This window comes from Anoplophora glabripennis, unplaced genomic scaffold (genome assembly GCF_000390285.2).
Source record: "Anoplophora glabripennis isolate ALB-LARVAE unplaced genomic scaffold, Agla_2.0 scaffold6, whole genome shotgun sequence".
NCBI classification, from domain to species: Eukaryota; Metazoa; Arthropoda; class Insecta; order Coleoptera; family Cerambycidae; genus Anoplophora; species Anoplophora glabripennis.
In genome coordinates this window covers 226,037-244,113 of record NW_019416749.1, presented here as the reverse complement: position 1 = coordinate 244,113, position 18,077 = coordinate 226,037, and the positions used below count along the sequence as shown (strand labels likewise).

At 31.7% G+C, this 18,077-nt stretch overlaps 1 protein-coding gene across 5 annotated transcripts in view; it reads right to left on the bottom strand.

The window, feature by feature from the left end:
* LOC108911927 (AF4/FMR2 family member 4) overlaps window positions 1-18,077 on the bottom strand; it is a 210,929-nt gene that overhangs the window by 61,398 nt on the left and 131,454 nt on the right. For all 5 annotated transcript variants that reach the window (XM_018717038.2, XM_018717009.2, XM_018717021.2 and 2 more), the window contains exon 2: window positions 16,392-16,512. In XM_018717038.2, the coding sequence (XP_018572554.1) occupies window positions 16,392-16,463 (72 nt within the window). In that variant the 5' untranslated portion in view covers window positions 16,464-16,512. The remainder of the gene's footprint in view (window positions 1-16,391; window positions 16,513-18,077) is intronic.

Sequence of the window (18,077 nt, the reverse complement as noted above, 5' to 3'; positions counted from 1 at the left end):
CTAATATTTCTTTAAAATATCAAGTAACCCTATGTAACCAGCGTTCAAATAAAAACGTGGTCAAGTTGGTTCTGAAAATTTGGACGTAGGGCGTAGCGTATAGCAAATGAACTTAAACGTCATCTGTCATTCAATATTTTCGTTTTAAAAACGTTTAAAATGGTGTTTTCTCAAGAACAAAAAGTGTTTATCATAGAGTCCTACTTTAGAAATGGACGCAAAATTGATGGAATATGGAAGTATTCTATTGAGGAATGTTTCATAGAATTTCAAAATCAATTTCCCGGCGTTGTTGAGTACAAAATTTTTCAAAGTGCAGTTCAGCGCTGTGTTAATGTTTTTCGTGAAACCGACCTAAGAAGCGGACTGAAGAATTAAAAGAAAATGTCCAACAAATAATGGAAAATGCGCCAAGAACTTCTGTACGTGTTTTTCACAAATGGTGGGAGTATCAGTCGGTACCTGCCACACAGTGGCAAGATTTGCGTTTGTTCTCCTATCGTTTAACTTGTCAGCAAGAACTTCATGAAGTTGATTTTCCGCGACGGGCTGTATTTTGTGAATGGTTTTTAAACAACTACGGTGAACTTCATTATATCACCTTTTTTTCTGATGAAGCCTGGTTTCATTTAAGTGGTTACGTAAACTCACAGAATATGAGAATGTGGTCTTCTGAAAAACCAGATAACTTTTTTGTCGAGGGCCCTCTACACGCTCAAAAAATTGGAGTTTGGTGTGCTCTCAATTGAAGGAGGATTTATGGACCTATTTTTTTTAATGGTACTCTTACTGCGCAAAGGTATAGAGAAGAAATTATCGCTCCTTTTGTTAACCAGCTGGAACAAAACGAAATTACAAACTTTTACTTTCAACAAGATGGCGCAAGGGCACATACGGCAGGCGAGACGATGAATATGTTGAGGGAAGTTTTCCAAAATCGACTAATAAGTCTCAATGCTGAACATGAATTTCCACCGAGGTCATGTGATATTACGCCGTGTGATTTCTTTTTGTGGCCTTACCTTAAAAACACTATTTTAGAACTGCCTATTCCCGATTTAAACCATCTGCAGGCTCGACTTATAGACAAGATTCGTGAAATTAACAATACCCCGAGCATCTTAGAAAATGTCTTTAATTCTTTGAGGAACAGGTGTGAAAAGTGCTTGGAACAAGAAGGGGGACACTTTCAGCAGCTGCTTTAATTTATTGTTATAACAAGGAGGGGGACACTTTCCGCAGCTCCTTTAATTGTTTGTTATTGTTATCACGATTATTCTTTAAAATAAAGTTATATAGTCATTAACGTTATTGAAACTGACAGCTGCTATACAGCTCGTTGAGAAATGAGGTTAAGTTGGTCGCTATAAGCTACTCCCTACGTCCAATGTGTCAGAGCCAACTTCGACCACGTTTTTATTTGAACGCTCGTTATAAAGTTTAGAGACTTTTTCCATGTTACCAATAAATTGGTCAAATTAACAAATTTTAGTATAAATGCAATCGCAATACAAATAAGTAGTAGGTGCATATGTATAGTCTTTCCGATATCAATTGAAGAGCCAAGAGGTTGACTGTATGTACTTTGAAACAAAACGAAATTTACCATCAATATAATAAAAATTTTCTACACATTATATACAATTTATTATAATTTTTTACCTTTAGCAGAAAACTTTTTTAGCAAGTCATTAAATTTTATTACTAGGCGTTTTTTTATATGTTCAACTGACTTGACACTACCGAATAAATATTAAAAGTTACTAAAAATCCTCAAAATAAATAAGAACCAGTTGTATTGTCTCCAATTTCTCGGCCAATTTATCTCGTCAGACATTGGTAAATTTAAATTAGTTTAAAATAATTCTGTCCTACTACCGCTGTCTCTTCTGTAAGTCATCTAAGTCGGTAAGTAGGTATATATTTTAATTCTCGCCTCCGACACAGATGATACAAATTTATAACTAAAAAAAAACAGGCAAAGATGGTTTGCCTGTTTCCAAATACTTAACTATTAGTTGATATCCAGTTCGCCTTGACCTATTGACTTCACTTATTACTTTATCTTTTATTCATTGGACAGCAAACCTTATTAATATTGCGAATTTAAACACTTAGAGAAGCATATCATTTGCAATAATAAGTTTTTATATTCAAAAATTATATTTTTTATAATGAAGAAATAAAAATATATTTAGAGAACGATAAAAATAATACTTTGTACCATTTGTCCCAGTTTAACACTTAATCAAATACAAATACATTAAAAAAAAAACAAATACAATTTGTGTAAGTTATTAATAACAACACTTTCCCCAGTTTATGATAAATATGTTTACCGATAATTAAAAGCAGAAGATAACGAACACAATTATATCTTATTTTTAAAAGAGTTGGTAGTTCTGATTCGAATTTATTCAGTAGGCAACAGAACAAATGAGGACAGTCAATTATAACTTGAAGTGTAGTGAAAGCAACAAGAACTTATAATTATATACTTTAGAGACACGACAGCTCATCCGAATCAAGCACGTCGATTTCAGTTGCATTTTAAACGAATTTCCTGGTTTAATAAACAATGGTTCTGTAGCTATCGTTACCATAATCTAGTTAGAACTTTTTTAATAAGGATAAAAGTTACGCAATAAAATCACGATGTACAGTAATTATCTTTCCACATAATGATGATAACTGAGAGAGGTAATAGTTGTTTTCTTTTTAAGTGAAAATAGTTTTGAATAGAAAAAAATAAAAATCGCCTTTATTTTGAAAATGGTTGGCCTCTTTAACTATGAAAGAAATAATTTATATTCAACATTAAGGCAGTTTTCACGATAATATGATATAAACTTAAAATGAACTAACGTGGCCAAAAATTTAGTACTTTTTAATTTTTTTAGTACCTATGTCAAAAGGTTGCTGACAATATACGATTCGAATGGAAATTTTAAAAATCAAATTAAAATCTATATAAAAACTTACTATTGAAATTACTTGTGTAGTTCACATGAGCTTTCCATTGTATAATAATATTCAGCGACAAAACCACGACTATGATACCCAAACGCAGTACCTACTTCACTTTAATTACGAAATATGCAGGTCATTAACAACAAAATTAGTTTAAGATAAAAAGGAGTGGAAAAGCAATTATTTGTAAACAACATTAATAATAATCCGTAATAATTGTAAAATTGATTTAATGGTTTTAATGTACAAGTACTTAGTTGTTGATTCCATATGTTTTAAGTAACATAAAGCATAAACTATAGCTTTTGCTTTAAGGTTAATTAATAAAAAAAGTTACTAATTGACAGTGTAAAATTTAATGGAACACATTATTTAGATTGTACACAGAAATATGAGATTTGGTTATAATGTAATAATATAGTTATTTATGTACCAAGGGTGATACAGGGACGACTATGCCTGCAGGCGACATGTTGCTATCGTCTAAGGGTATAATCATCCTAGTATCTCCCGTGGAGCATACAACGCTTTATTTTTTCTTAGACATCTGATTTTATATTTATTTTAAATGTAATAATTAAATGTAAATGAGAATGAAAACAGTTTTTCAATATATAAACGATGTATCTATAGTAGGATCGTATTCGATGCAAAGTAGAGCAAAAAGTTGTCGGTCTTTTATCAAAGGAAAATCGTGTCATCATTTTTAGGAGGCGTAAGATGAACCATTTCAAATTTAAAATGAAATTGAATGTAAAATCTGAAATACAGCTGCATACGCACCGTGTTCTGGTAGTAGCTGTAGTCGCCCAGGTGCATGGAGTGTACGAAGTGGTCGGTTATACGTCAAATACTAACCTGGCCAGCTTGATCGTAGAGCAGGGAACAATAAACAGTGGCGCGTACAGAGGTGAAATGTAGTACACGTGGAATTTAAAAAAACAAATTGGATTTATAATAAATTACATTTAAAATAAATAGTTTATGAGAATAAAAGAATTTTTGTAGGAACAAGGGTGCTAGACGTGAAATGATCTCCTCGTCCCTTCATAATGTATAAAGAAATTATTCAATTTCTAAAACCCTTAAAAGCGTACTGCATTGGATCCCTTGACAGGCAATAATTTATTACTTTGCATCGAATATGATCCTACTACATCCCGCAAATTTGTTGATTTTGATAGTTTGATGTCTGATTCCGAAGAGGAATATTGAAAAGGCAGAATGGATAATATCAGTAATAGTTACTGCTAGAGCCAATAAAACCAATGAAGAATTACTGCCTAAGAAATTTAAATTTACTATTTTACCGTTGCAGAAAAGAAAGGTACAAAATATTTAGGTCCGCTTATTTTGTAATTTGACGTTGTTTTCCTATTCCGTTTCCTAGTAATAAACAAGCTATATCGCCCAAGTGAAAAATAAATATAATTTGACTGATGTTCTAAACCAACGGCGACACTGAATCAGTATCAGATTTGTCAACTGTGGCATTAAAAATTCTAAGTGAGCAGCACATAAAATATTTTAGAGATTGGTATCACGTTCAATTACTCCCAATCTCGCCTTTGCCCGCGAGTTTAGAGAGCTTGGACCATTGGCGTCCGGAGGGCATCTCTGTCGACGCCGTCAGATTTGACAAATTGCACATTTAAGGCTTATTATTAATGATGAGTCTTTAATTAAAAAGATCCTTTGGCAAGAAATTAAACGGGAAAGCCATTCATTATATAGACGTCGAAAGACGGTGTAATAAACTACGGGGATTGATAGAAGAAAATAGAAGTACTTTATATGTACGTCAAAGTGACATAAATTCGTTTAAATAGTAGAATCTATAAATTAACTTAGATTTACTGCACAAGCTATAATTTGTATTTATTATTTTTAAATTAAATTCACAAAACATATCTATTTTCCAATGAATAGTATTTCAATTAATTATGAAAAAAATATATAATATCTATAACTCATCACTCATGTATAAATCCAGATGAGTACAATTATATTACATTCTATAGTAGGATCGTATTCGATGCAAAGTAGAGCAAAAAATTGTCGGCCTTTTATCAAAGAAAAATCGTGTCATCATTTTCAGGAGGCGTAAGATAAATCATTTCAAATTTAAAATTAAATTGAATGTAAAATCTGAAATACCGCTTCTTACTTACTGTGTTCTGGTAGTAGCTGTAGTCGCCCAGGTGCATCGAGTGTACGAAGTGGTCGGTTATACGTCAAATACTAACCTGGCGAGCTTGGTCGTAAATCAGAGACCGCATCCAAAAAAAACAAGTAAACAACAATACACAGCGCGTACAGAGGTGAAATGTAGTACCTACATATGTGGATGTTCTATCACGCCGTCTTTTCTTTTTTCGTTGGCAATCACAAATGGAACAAAATTCAAATCTTGTGCGAATTTTGGGCCAGTCGACATCTAAAAAACAATCCCAATAACGTCTTCACGTGCTAACAATTGAACAAGGAAAACTACATAGGTAGAGTATATCAAAGTGTCTTTTTAAAATATAAAATTGGCGTATGGAAATGTCATGAGCTTTTAACGTCACAGAAATAACGAATTTATTCCATACCTCTCCCACACGGCCTCTGTACACCCTTACTTCATTAAATTTTAATGTATTTCGTGTCGCTAATAAAACGCTGCAGTCCCACAGGACAAAAGCTATTAATTCGCGATTATTTGCTTATAGAAATTCCACAAAAAATATACGCCGTATCATAGTTAATGGATAATTTACGAGATAAACGCGAATTATCGATTTCGCATCAGGTCGTGCTGACAATGTGCGCTGGCTGCTCTGCCCCGTTCAGGAAACAACCGCAGTCTCATAAATAAAACTTGATTAATTCCGATAGAACACATATGTTAGGCCCAAGTCGGTGTAGGTATCATAAATATATAAATCCATCACCGGCTTTGTTGGGGCACGTTTTAAAAGCGGCGGTTTTATTGTACACTTTACGCTTCGCAACACGTCGATATTTTACAGAGTAAACCGCGGGGCAAACGATAAGATTAAACCGGATCAAATAAAAACACAAAATTTGTTAACATCTCCGAAATACCGTAAAAGTGATCCTTCCCTTCTAAGTACGCTAAAAGGTTTCACTTCAAGGTCAAAACCATATAGCTTATCATATTCATAGTTAAGAACTGTAAATAAATAGTAAGTAATCATAGTTTGGTACCAACGTATGGACGACGTTAATAGAGAATGAAAGGGGCGCAAATTTAAAATATCAGAAATCTTCTGCTAGGCCTAAGGTCCGTGAGTGAATCGTACATTCCAGGTGCGTACTTTATATTTACATGACATGAGGAAAAATAAATAAATATATGCAAGATAATTTTGTACACAACAGTAACTAAAGAAGTGATGTAACTAAAGAAATCAAGCATTGTTTTTATCGATAATCAAAAAGCAAAATTGAAATGTAACAGTTGACGTATAGACTATCCGATTTTAGTTCAAATTTCAAACACAGCTGAAGAATTAAAAGACACTGGTTCAGAACTATATACAATAAATCCTATTAATGAAGTAAAGTACTATAACTACTCTCTTATTATTCGAGATAAAAAAAAATAAATCAAAGCTAGAGGATTGTTCCATTTTCCAAAATATATTATTAAATCAAATACTAGACCAAACAAATACAATTATAATTCGACATTATCACGAATGCAAAATTCTTTTTGTCATTTCTTGAATTTAGCCGATTTTCACTATCCCTATATTCACTATCGATAATACCAGCCCAAACATTAACCTTAAATTCATGTTGGAACCGTCTTTTACTGACTTCATGTGATCTCTGTTGACATGAGATATAAGAACAAAAAGTTTTCGAAATAAAAATCTATCAGTAGTTTCAAATATGTATAAATAAATGCCGAAATATTAGAACATGAATAAATTGTGATAAATTGTTCATGTTTACAGACTTCAGTATGTATTTGTGTAATAATTTCTCTAGTAAAACAGTAAATTTAGAAGAAACTGAATACGCCACAATGTTCTAAAACATTTTTTAATATCTCTTATAACAATCGAGATAAATCACATAAATCTTCCAAATTATAAAAAATGTATTTAAAAAAATTAAATTAGCCAATTCGAAAAAGCACAGTGTACATAGAAATATATTATTTTCCTATCTATCGTTGTTTAGTCTGCATCCAACAATGCTACAGAAAATAAACACCTTGTACAAGGATATGTACATAGCACAGCACCCTTTTTATCATTTTTACAAGCTTTTATTTAATTTGCCTTGTTAGTATGGGTGAAATCTTGCAAGTGAATTTTAAAACAGTTATCCCCAACCGACTGAGCTGAAATTTTGAATACACGTTTAGTTTGGATGACAATGCATGGTTAACCAAGTGACGTCATTCTAAATCCAATATGACGGACTCCCAAAGATGGCGGACGTTATTTTTTATGCACCCCCATGATATAGGTATCAAATGAAAGGGTTTGCTGAGAAGAATACGAAAATAAAATTACGTCACTAAAAGCTTGTTTAAAAAAAAATTAACGTATTACTTTTGTAGTTAGAAAAAAATGATGTAAACTAAAATTTTAGTAAATTTTAGTGTGACTTGCAAGCAATAACAATTAGTTCTATGTTGTGCTTCACATATACTTACCATATTTTAATTTCTTAATAGAATACTTTGTTTCTTTTTAAATATTCCGTTGAAATGTTTTTATTTTAGGAATTTACTTCGGGACATAAAGCTTGGTAAAGTGGTATAGTGAGTAAGTATTAAATTTAAAATTGCAAATGCAAAACGCAAATAAATTGTACAAAATAATGTAAATTCCCGTAAATATTCCCGTATATACATTATCAATAATTCGAAAATAAAACTTCCCTACTCAACTATAAATAAGTTGGCTTTTAATCATGTCTATAGTAGATTATATTTGGTCGAGTATTTTAAATTATGTTGTCTTCTCTAATCTATATCAGGAAAATGGTAGATTGTATTTGCCACAAATTCATACTGAGAAAAATTCAGTGTTCTAAATTCTTATTAAATAGTTTGAGGTACAGTAAACATGGATTAATTGAGATAAATGTTGTTTTTCTCAATGTATGAATTTGTGCTAGGCTGGGTCACGATCTCGCCAATTTTATATGTGACTGCCTTATATTTGTGATAATTGGGAGACGAGCTGTTATCAAAACAATTTTAATCATATTTACCACATCTTATTGGCTCAATCAGCGCTTCTGCTTCAACTAAATTTAAACATAGAGGTTTATGGAAGGGATGTTTTGAAGCCCACAGAAGCCATATATCCAAAGGAAATCCTTTACGAATAGGAATTAGATATTGTAATCATGTTAGTCAAACGCTGAGCATTCAAAACAAAAAATTCGATTCTGTACAAAAAAAAAACACGAATATACTTACTCTATGTACAACTTATGTTCAAATGAGAGGGAGAAAGATTTAAAAAAGTGGTATGAATTGTCACAAGAAAATTGTGCAACAAATTCAGGCGCTGATGTTTTGAGTGAGCACTAGTGTGGAAAGAAAATAATTTACCATTAATTGCATTGCAATTTGTTGCATCAATCGCCTTGCATTCCAGCTGAGTACTTGCATTTTTGTCAAAATCAACGAGTGTAACAACTTTTTCATCAAAGCAACGGCTAACCTTCCTTTGTAAAAGCGCCTTCTGCCGTGCGACGCGTCGATATTTTATCGAGTTTTTCGGTTTGACGTCTGGATCCATAACGAGAGCTCCCAACTCGCCCGGCCCACAGATATTGGATGTTTTGAAACTCTAAAGGAGCTCTCGAGGGTAAATCTATGACCCGAATAGGTCCCGAACGGCCCCCGAGAAAGTCCCCCGTTAAATATGTTCTTCACAGAGGGCGGTAAACTTATTTAATATTGTCTTTAAACTTTGGTTGGCGTTAAGTTTATTCAAATCCTAAATAAGGATTAGCTCTATGGTTAATGGTTATGACGCACTTCACCCTTCCTTATAAAAGGTGGAAATATGATAATTAAATTACACAAAAATATAAACCTAACATTCAAGAGTAGAATATTATTTTTTAGAATCTAACAATAAATTGCGTGGAAAATGAACAACAATACATTGTATTAAGCAAACTGAATTAAATACTTAATTCAGAATCATTTTCCACTGATAAACGTACGCATTTGAAGGAACAAATTTTTTAATTTGTTAATGACGCCATTGACTTCGCACACAAATGTCAAACTCAATTTTCAACTTAACCTATGAAATGGTTTCTCTTGAATTTTCGAAACATTACTGAAATCCGACTTTTTAAACATTTTAAATTGAAAAGAACCAAGATTTATTAGGTTTATGCCCCTATTTAAGCCTTAGGAATTTATCAATAGTCGTGTATCGCTCTCAATGAAACACCTTGGACAAAAGGACTTAACCAATAAAACAATTCATTAACGATTTAAGCGATGCTTACCATCGCTTACTAAATCAGACGTGTTTATAGGCGGTGGCCAAAACATGACTAATATTAACATACTTATTCATTGGGAATCTTTATAGGCAGTCAACAATGTACAGCCAGAGCATCGCGTTTTACAGCTCCCGTCTAGTCGGCATCCAAATCCCAACGTGAATCGATAAAATGAGGGGCGATTCAGAATCTTGCGGAGATCTCTTTTAGTTCGTAAAGCAGTTGCGTTTACCTCAAACAGCGAGGGGGGAGGGGTGCATTGTCGATTAAATACTGAATGAAATGAGCACTGATTGATGGTAAACGAATTATGCTACTAATTACAATCAACTAATATGGGTCTTGATTAAAAATAGAGGTTTCTAGAATACATGAATAATATACGGGGTGTTTTATTAAAAACAGCTTACAGACAGATTCCTAAGATAAAATTATGTGATTGAACGTTAATCAAATCAATCTATAGGATGTCCGTATTCACTTTTTTTCTTTTACATTTTTTACAACAGATAAATTAATTTTGAAAATACACAAAATTTTTAGAGACAAAAATTACATTTCCAGTGCTCATTGGCAGAGGGCACTACTGGCTACACCTGACTAGTGACATAAATGTGACTTTTTTTTGTCTTTGACTCGTTACGTTTGGGACAAAAACTAATAAAAACTTCTTGACTGGCTAATTTTGAATGAAAATGGTATCCTTGTTGAAAGACAAAAAAACCCAATCATTTTCAAGGTAAAAGCTTTTTCAGGTTTATTATAAAGACATTTAAGTTGAAAGTCAGTGTTTTTCCAAAAATGTTATTCAATTTTTGGTCATTTTACAATCTGGTCGCAATATTTTTGTACCCATGAAAAATGTGGCTTTTGGATTTTATTTTAAACAGTATGAAACCCTATGCGAACTACTCCAAAGATGATACACTGCATATTTAGTAAAATAAGTTCATATCATTTTGAATATGCGTTCGATAACCAAATCAATTGTAATACGAGAAAAATCGATTTAAGCTTTTAAGAATGTACAGGCACAAGTGTCTACATGTGATAAAAAAAAGATAATATTTACCCACCAGTAAGGTGTAACTAGTGCCCTGTCTATATTAAAATTACCTGAATCAAACTAAATTCCGCATTGCTGCACTGCACTGTTCGGTACTGTTTCGACAACTGAAATTTATGGCCCAGTCGCTAAGAGCGGCTGTCTTTGTGCGCCGTTTTCCCGCGCGCGCATTCTTCGACTGGGCGACCAGACTTGTATATGAGTATGGCTAAATAAATATGGGAACAAGTTTTTCAAATATTTCAATGCCGAGTTGTTGCGTAGCGACCGAACCTTGTACATACTGAGTAGTCTTTGGTCTTCAATTGAGATAGGAAAGACTATACTATAAGGTATGAAGTTCTTTCTTATTTGAATGGGTCTTAACATTTTCTAGGTTCTTGAAAATTAACTTAAAACCGAGAAAATGAATTCATATATACTTGACGTTACAAACTGTTGTTCAAAGTTAAGAATTTGTTAAGATTTATATTTAAGTTTTGTTTGCGAGATGATGATAAAGTAAACTAAGTGTTGTAAAGATTTATTCTTCAATTTATCGATATTGAGTGACAAGTGGGTTTCGTATCCAATTGCAACAACTATTATTTATAAATATCACTGTACCACACACCTCAACTTTGTCATTTCGAAATAAATTAATTTTATTTCTTGTGTTGCATAATTCTTCCAGAAATACCTACGCCTTTCTAAAATATGTTTCAAAATACAAAAATATTTTCGTTTTCCTTTGGATACTTACTAAAACTATTTAATGTGGGTTAGCAGTTCACTTTTGAAATATTTAAAAAATCAGCTTTCGCCACGATAAAGATTCTTTTTGGAACTAGTTCAAATACAATTAACAAACGTGATATAAATAGAAAGTTTAGGACAGAAAAAAAACACGTTGTGAATGGTACAGCTTTTTTGATATTTTTCCTAAATTGCTGGCTTTGTTTCGCGAAATTGATTAAGAATTAAGTTAATTAGATACTTTAAATATAATAATTATTTACTTCTTTAGATTTCTATACATTATTATCTGGATTACGTAACACCTTGTTGGTTGGGTTTATTTTCAAACAATTGACGCATAAATATTATAATTTTTATCTAAGATTAAAACGATCTAATTCTTAATCGAAGCTAGTCCCTAATTGTATATTCTCCCTCTAATTACAAGTCCCTCGATATTTAAACGCAACTACTAGAAAATAAATTGGTTTACATCGACGACAGTTTCGCAACTCTCAGTATTACAGGTGGAATTTCCCCGAAAGATTCGAGGTTACTAATAGATACTGATTAATTAATTTCACGGGTAAGGCACACGGACCAACGCTCTCTACCATATTATAAGTAAATATGGTTAGGAGGCGGAGAGACGGCGCCCGAAGTCCTTAAGGAAAACTCCAGACGCGGACCCGGAGTTCACTTTAAAGCAGGGTCGGTTAATTGTTCGCCTATCTCGACGATTTATCGACCTCTTTGTTCGGTTCATAGACGAGTTGAATTGGGACATTTCAGGCCAACAAATCAAGAAATTCCAGATCACCTTAGCAATCGTCACCGTTAGGGGAACAGGCAATTTGGAAAAATTGGGCAGCAGATGAACTAAATTCAACAAAAATTTTGAAGAAATTAAATGCAGGAAAAAAAATAATGCAATCTACCTTCTATTAAACAAATAAAAGTCAAAATTAAAAGAATAATTAATTTTAAGTTTTCTTTTTTGTTTAGTGTTTTTGATGTGACAAAATTTTGACCGTCGTTCAGTGCTGGCTTAAGTAAATTTCGGAGGGGGCTCCTGTATTTGCCTTACCCCTTGGGGAAGAATGGCCAAATTGTTTTAAGAAATAAAACAAAATTCTAACATGTAATTTTTTTTTTCAATTTAAAACGTAATATTTAGATTATCAATAAAAGTAGCTTATTTTCGTACTCCTATCACCGTTTTCAAGGAAATGCACTTATTTCAGAAGCACCCTGTATAGTATGTACAAGTTGAGATGCGAACAATCTCTAAAACTAATGTCAAAATGATATCCTTATATCTTAAGATACCCAAAGAACGAAAACAATTAATGATTTGAAACAAAAATCCAAAGATATTCAGGTCATATCAATATATTCATACGGAAGTTGTAGGTAATTGATAAAATTAACTCGAATGGAATTGATTATTTTAAAAACAAATGACGATCAAATGTTTTTGTTTACAACTTTATAAAGCTCTTGAATAATGTACATTCTTGCCCTAAAAATAACTACAAGGTAATGAGTAATCTAATCTTTAATATAAATATAAGCGCTGTGCCAATTTGTGGCCAGATTTGTTCGCATAATATTGAAAAAAAAAACAATCCCCATTTAGGTGGTATAAGTGCAACTCATCATCAGCATTTATTTATGTATTTAATTTAACTAATAATAATAAATAATTATTAGTGTTTTAACATATTTATGTTTTTCTTTTATAGATTTCTATTATTTATTCTATTCACTAATATTCGACACAAACCTATCCTACGTATATTTTCTCTGTATCCTGTAACTAGGTTCCCTGTTATTGAATACTATTACAATAAATAAATAACATAAACTAGAAAAAGTTATAGATGTCAACAAGAAGATAATACCGGATTTCTAAAGACGACAGCTCTATTTGAATTAACTAAATTAATTATGTGAGCTTTGCCTAAGACACAGCAAAAAAACTCGCGTGATGAAACTCAATAAATTTGCTCTGGAACGAAATTATGAGTTATGTGACCTTTCTGAACAAATCTGTTTATTACATATTCCTGCATTATTCATTTTTGTAATGACTATAAATTAACGAACAGGTTCATCAAATTTATTTAGTATTTATTCTTCTGCTTATAATAAATTTGAAATTATGTCGTAATAGATCACAGTAATTAATACGCGTATTTAAAATACTTTACTTGTTTCGTCCAAAACTCGAAATATTAAATTTTTGTTACCGTTTTATTGAATTAATCAGGGAGACACTACTATTGTAAATATTTTACAAATGCAAAATAAAGAGAAAGTAGCATTAAGTTAGATGTTTTTGTTTCTTCAGTGGTATAAACACAGGTTTTCCAGTAAGTCACAACAACAATCGCATTTTTTTTACGAACGTCATTTGGCTGTTTATTAAATACACACCAAACATTTGTATAAAAAATTTTAGGATGTGCTTTTCAAAAACAATTCATAAAAATTAAATTCATTTTGCACCATTCGGATATGCAAGATATTCATGCGTGTATTATATTATTCAAAATATTTCACAGAAAAACAAATATCAATTATCTATACTTCATAGAGGAATTTATTGAAGGGCAATAAAATACTAATATTCATTCATTGTAGAGTTCAGCTTTAAAAAGGACTAGCAGTGTGTTTTTTTCATTTTATCTTATCTTTTAAACGACAGGAAATTAAGTATTAACATAATTTTAGATAGATACATAATCAATTTATCAAAATAATCAAATATCCTTAATTAAGATCTTTAACTTCTTAGTATTTAATTAAAACAAATTAAGTAACATTTTCTACTAATATTAATGACAGTATAATACGTATTTTAATTTAATTAAGTTTAACTGTGTGAAACAGAAAGGTACATCGTTAAATAATATCTCGTTATGTCAGGAACTATTTCACATTTTTCACGTTACTTTGAAAGGAAAATAAATGATACCAAAAATGTTTTGTGCATTTTAAAGGAACCACAAATTGTACTAATCATGATAATAAATATACAGAGTGATTCAGAACTTATCCAAAAAAATTGTGTATACAGGGGACTCTTACAAATACAATTTTGTAAAGAAAAAAATCAAAAAGGGCAGTTCGAGAATGATTTAAAAATATATTTCCGCACGGCACTGGAAACTGGTCTACTTTAAAACCTGACCTCGCACAATGCGAACGGCATGGCGGCAAAGTGTGATAAAAACGGACAAAAACTTTTGCAAGGAAAGAAATAAATAGAATTTTATAGCACCTATTTTATATCAGCAAATTCAACTGATTTTGCCTCTATTGTCGTTATTAATTAATAAAATTAATTTGTTTTTAAATAAAAAAATAATATGACATACCCGATGTTAACAACTGCTCAAAATTTTATCCACCGACGTGTAAACGCATTTGGGTCTGTCTTACTCAGTTTCTACGAACCAACACAAATGTTGTCTTCATTCACCATAAATTAAAACGATATCTATCAACTCCAAGTTGCTATACACGCAATCATTTTTGACACTAACTACTAAAAAACTATTGTAAACACCACAGACAACAGGTAAACACTATCGTAACGACGATTGTAAAACGGATTTAAGTATTCGGAATCGCTGAGGCCCCGTGGCTTTTCACGCGTATTACGAATGACGCTAGAGACTACAGTTGTTCAGCTATGTAATGGTTGAATGTACTACAACTTCAATAATTTTTTTTCTCGGAAACTATAAGGATTAAAATTTTTTTACGCTATTGACTCCATTTCTCATGCCGCATCTATTCCCAACTTTTTTTGGATAAGTTGTGAACCTTGTATGTACTTATCATATTAAAACGTATATCAAAATTTTCAAAGAAATTAAGTTGTACTCTTGCGCCTAGCTGAGACAAAGAATAGCACGATTTGATAAATGTTAAATAAATAAACATATTACTGAGTTCTAAGGACTGCTTCTTCAAATTATATTAAAAATATATTTAAGATATGTCTGAATATTATGAAATATAAATACATAAAGGTATAGTTACTAGAGTATAAATATTTCATTTGATGAAAATTCAAAATAATTAAACAAGAAATGTACAAGCACAAGAAATAAATGTAAGCATAAATTTAAAAAACACTTCTCTTTTTACTCTTGGGAATAACTCTGTAGCATAAGGGTTTCTCCGAAATAAACGTGAAAATATGAAAAATGAAAGGCCCCTAAGAAAACATATAACCCGTCATGTCGTGAGGAAGAAATTTGGCTGATGTAATATATAAAATAAATCAAAACACAAATTGTAGTCCGTAGTCCTCAATTCATCTCAATTTCATATTTTTGTCTTCTATACTTTGCGTATGTGTTTCTATCTTATTTCAATTTAAAATTATCATATTTTAATTCAAATTTAATTTTTTAATAGTTATATAGTTTTTTTATTGTCGTTTCAAAATGCTGACGTCATGCGCCAAACTTACCGATTTTGGTTCACGGGAATATCCTATCTTGTATTCTTTGTATTATGGGTTTGCAACATTATTTAATAAATATGTATTGTTTGTTTAAATTCATTATTTACTTAAATAATTTAATAGAGTTCGGGACTAAGTCGGATGATCATAGTCGTCGCGTCAGCCTTTCGGTACAGCGCACTATACGAAACCGGTAATAACGGCAGTTATTGGTTTCGTATTTTAATATATTCTATTAATATCCAACGCGCCAAGGGGTAAAAAACGACCTTTCGCTCTTAAAGTAGGCAAATTTATTTATTTTTATTTATACCTACCTGTTAATTTTTTACACGCCTATGACTAGCCGACGAAAACCCCAAACTCTAATTTATTAATGAGCTTGTTTGTGAGGCTATTAGTTTTTTAACGTTTAGATATTTAATATTAACGAATACGCATTATTAAATTTGATAAACATCTGGTAAACATTTCAGAATTATTTAGACTTAACACCTTCAATGTAAAATACTTAAAATGTTTTTTATTTTAATAAAAATTATTCTGTATCTTTTTATAATTTGTAACTACTTATAGTCGAACAAAATTTCAATGTCCTCGCAACTGCCAAACTAGGCTGTGAAAGAAAAGGAAGGAATACAGAAGTACACTTACCCTTATGGGTTCTCTAAACAAGAAATTTCCGGAAGTGCCCGGACTTTCTTGATCCGCTACTTGAGAAGACATCTGGGCCCTCGCCTGCCGTTCCCGCTCACGGAGGCGGTCTCTTTCCACGCTGCAACAGAAACGGGTACACATCAACAAGTGAACTACAGGGTGATCTGTTTAGGGCGGACACAACCACCACCTTAACTAAGTTAAAACATTTACGAATAATTCATATAAAATAATTTTAGGGCGAAAAATCGTTTCCTTGTTTCACGACAAACATAAATACAATCTACCGGCTGTCAAAGTTAAAAAAAACTGTAATTTTGACAATATCTGGAAGCCAATGGTAATCAAACTGAAAATTTCATGCATGCTATCTAGGATGAGAAAAATTACCATCACAATTAGAAAATATAAATTATATTTTAGCGAAATCACATATTTTAGTTATGCACTATGTTTTTTTCGAAATCAAGCAATATTTTTTTGATCGAATGCCAAGAAATCACCTCGGAAATCACCAGTTAAATTGTTTCAAGAAAACACACTATATTTTTACAACAAATTTATCGTGACACTGATCAATTTTATTTTTACATAACAAAAGCTTTTTTCGGAATATTTAATGTTTTAGTTTCGAATCAGACAAGATATGACATTTTAATAAACAACATAAAAGTGGTGGAACAATTTTGTCCGGAAGTGTTTTCACATAATCATTAATTAATTTAGATTGCGCTAAGCTAACGCCTGTTGATAAGGCAAATTCAGCGGCATAAAGTTGAAAATGATGATATGATGTGAAAATATTAATGTTACTCGTTTAATGGTTGAACAGTACAAGTATCGAAAGTGGTATTAGAATCTGAGAAATCTCTTCGATTTCTCACAAGACCTGTGGAAGTCATGCGGAAGTGGTATGCATAATCTTGTAAATTTGAAATTTATACGTGACAGAATTTAAATTTTAGGATCATCAGTTGCATTTACGTAAGAATTTCTAGTTTAAATCAGAAACTGTACAGATTTACTAACTGTTAATAGAAAGAGTACAATATGCTTTAAACATAACAAACTGACAATTTGACTTTTGGTAGTGTTTTAAAACTCGTTTCCGGACGTGTTGCTTAACTCTTTCTCTACTAGTGCACATAAAGCAAATATTTTATACACTAATGGAAGTTCGAAATCGCTATGGTCTGTCCAGACTTCAATCTCATTGAACATGCTTAGGATACTGATTGAAAGCGTTGAGTGAATACGTATAACTCATTCACTCAACGTTTAAAGACGATTAAGAGATCATCTGATTCGGCCTAACATCATGGAAATCATGAGATCTTGAAATCCAATACACCGTGGCCACCTAGTGCGCGTAAGTCTAATATCTAGGTTAATAAAAGATATAACTTAATTTTTTTTTCTACAAAGTTGCCTATTTCCCCGAGCTGCACAAAATGAAAATACATATATTTGCATATACAGGGTGTTCAGTTTTTCCTGGGCAGGTACCAACTATATTTTTATGGCATTATCGAATTCTACGTGAAAATTTAACGGGACAAACCTGATAATTTAAAATTTAAAATTTGACCTAGGAAACTCCCCCTGAATTTTTCCACAATATTAATGGGACACCCTGTATATTCTTAATCTTCCAAAATTTAAACTGAATGATTAACAAAAGAT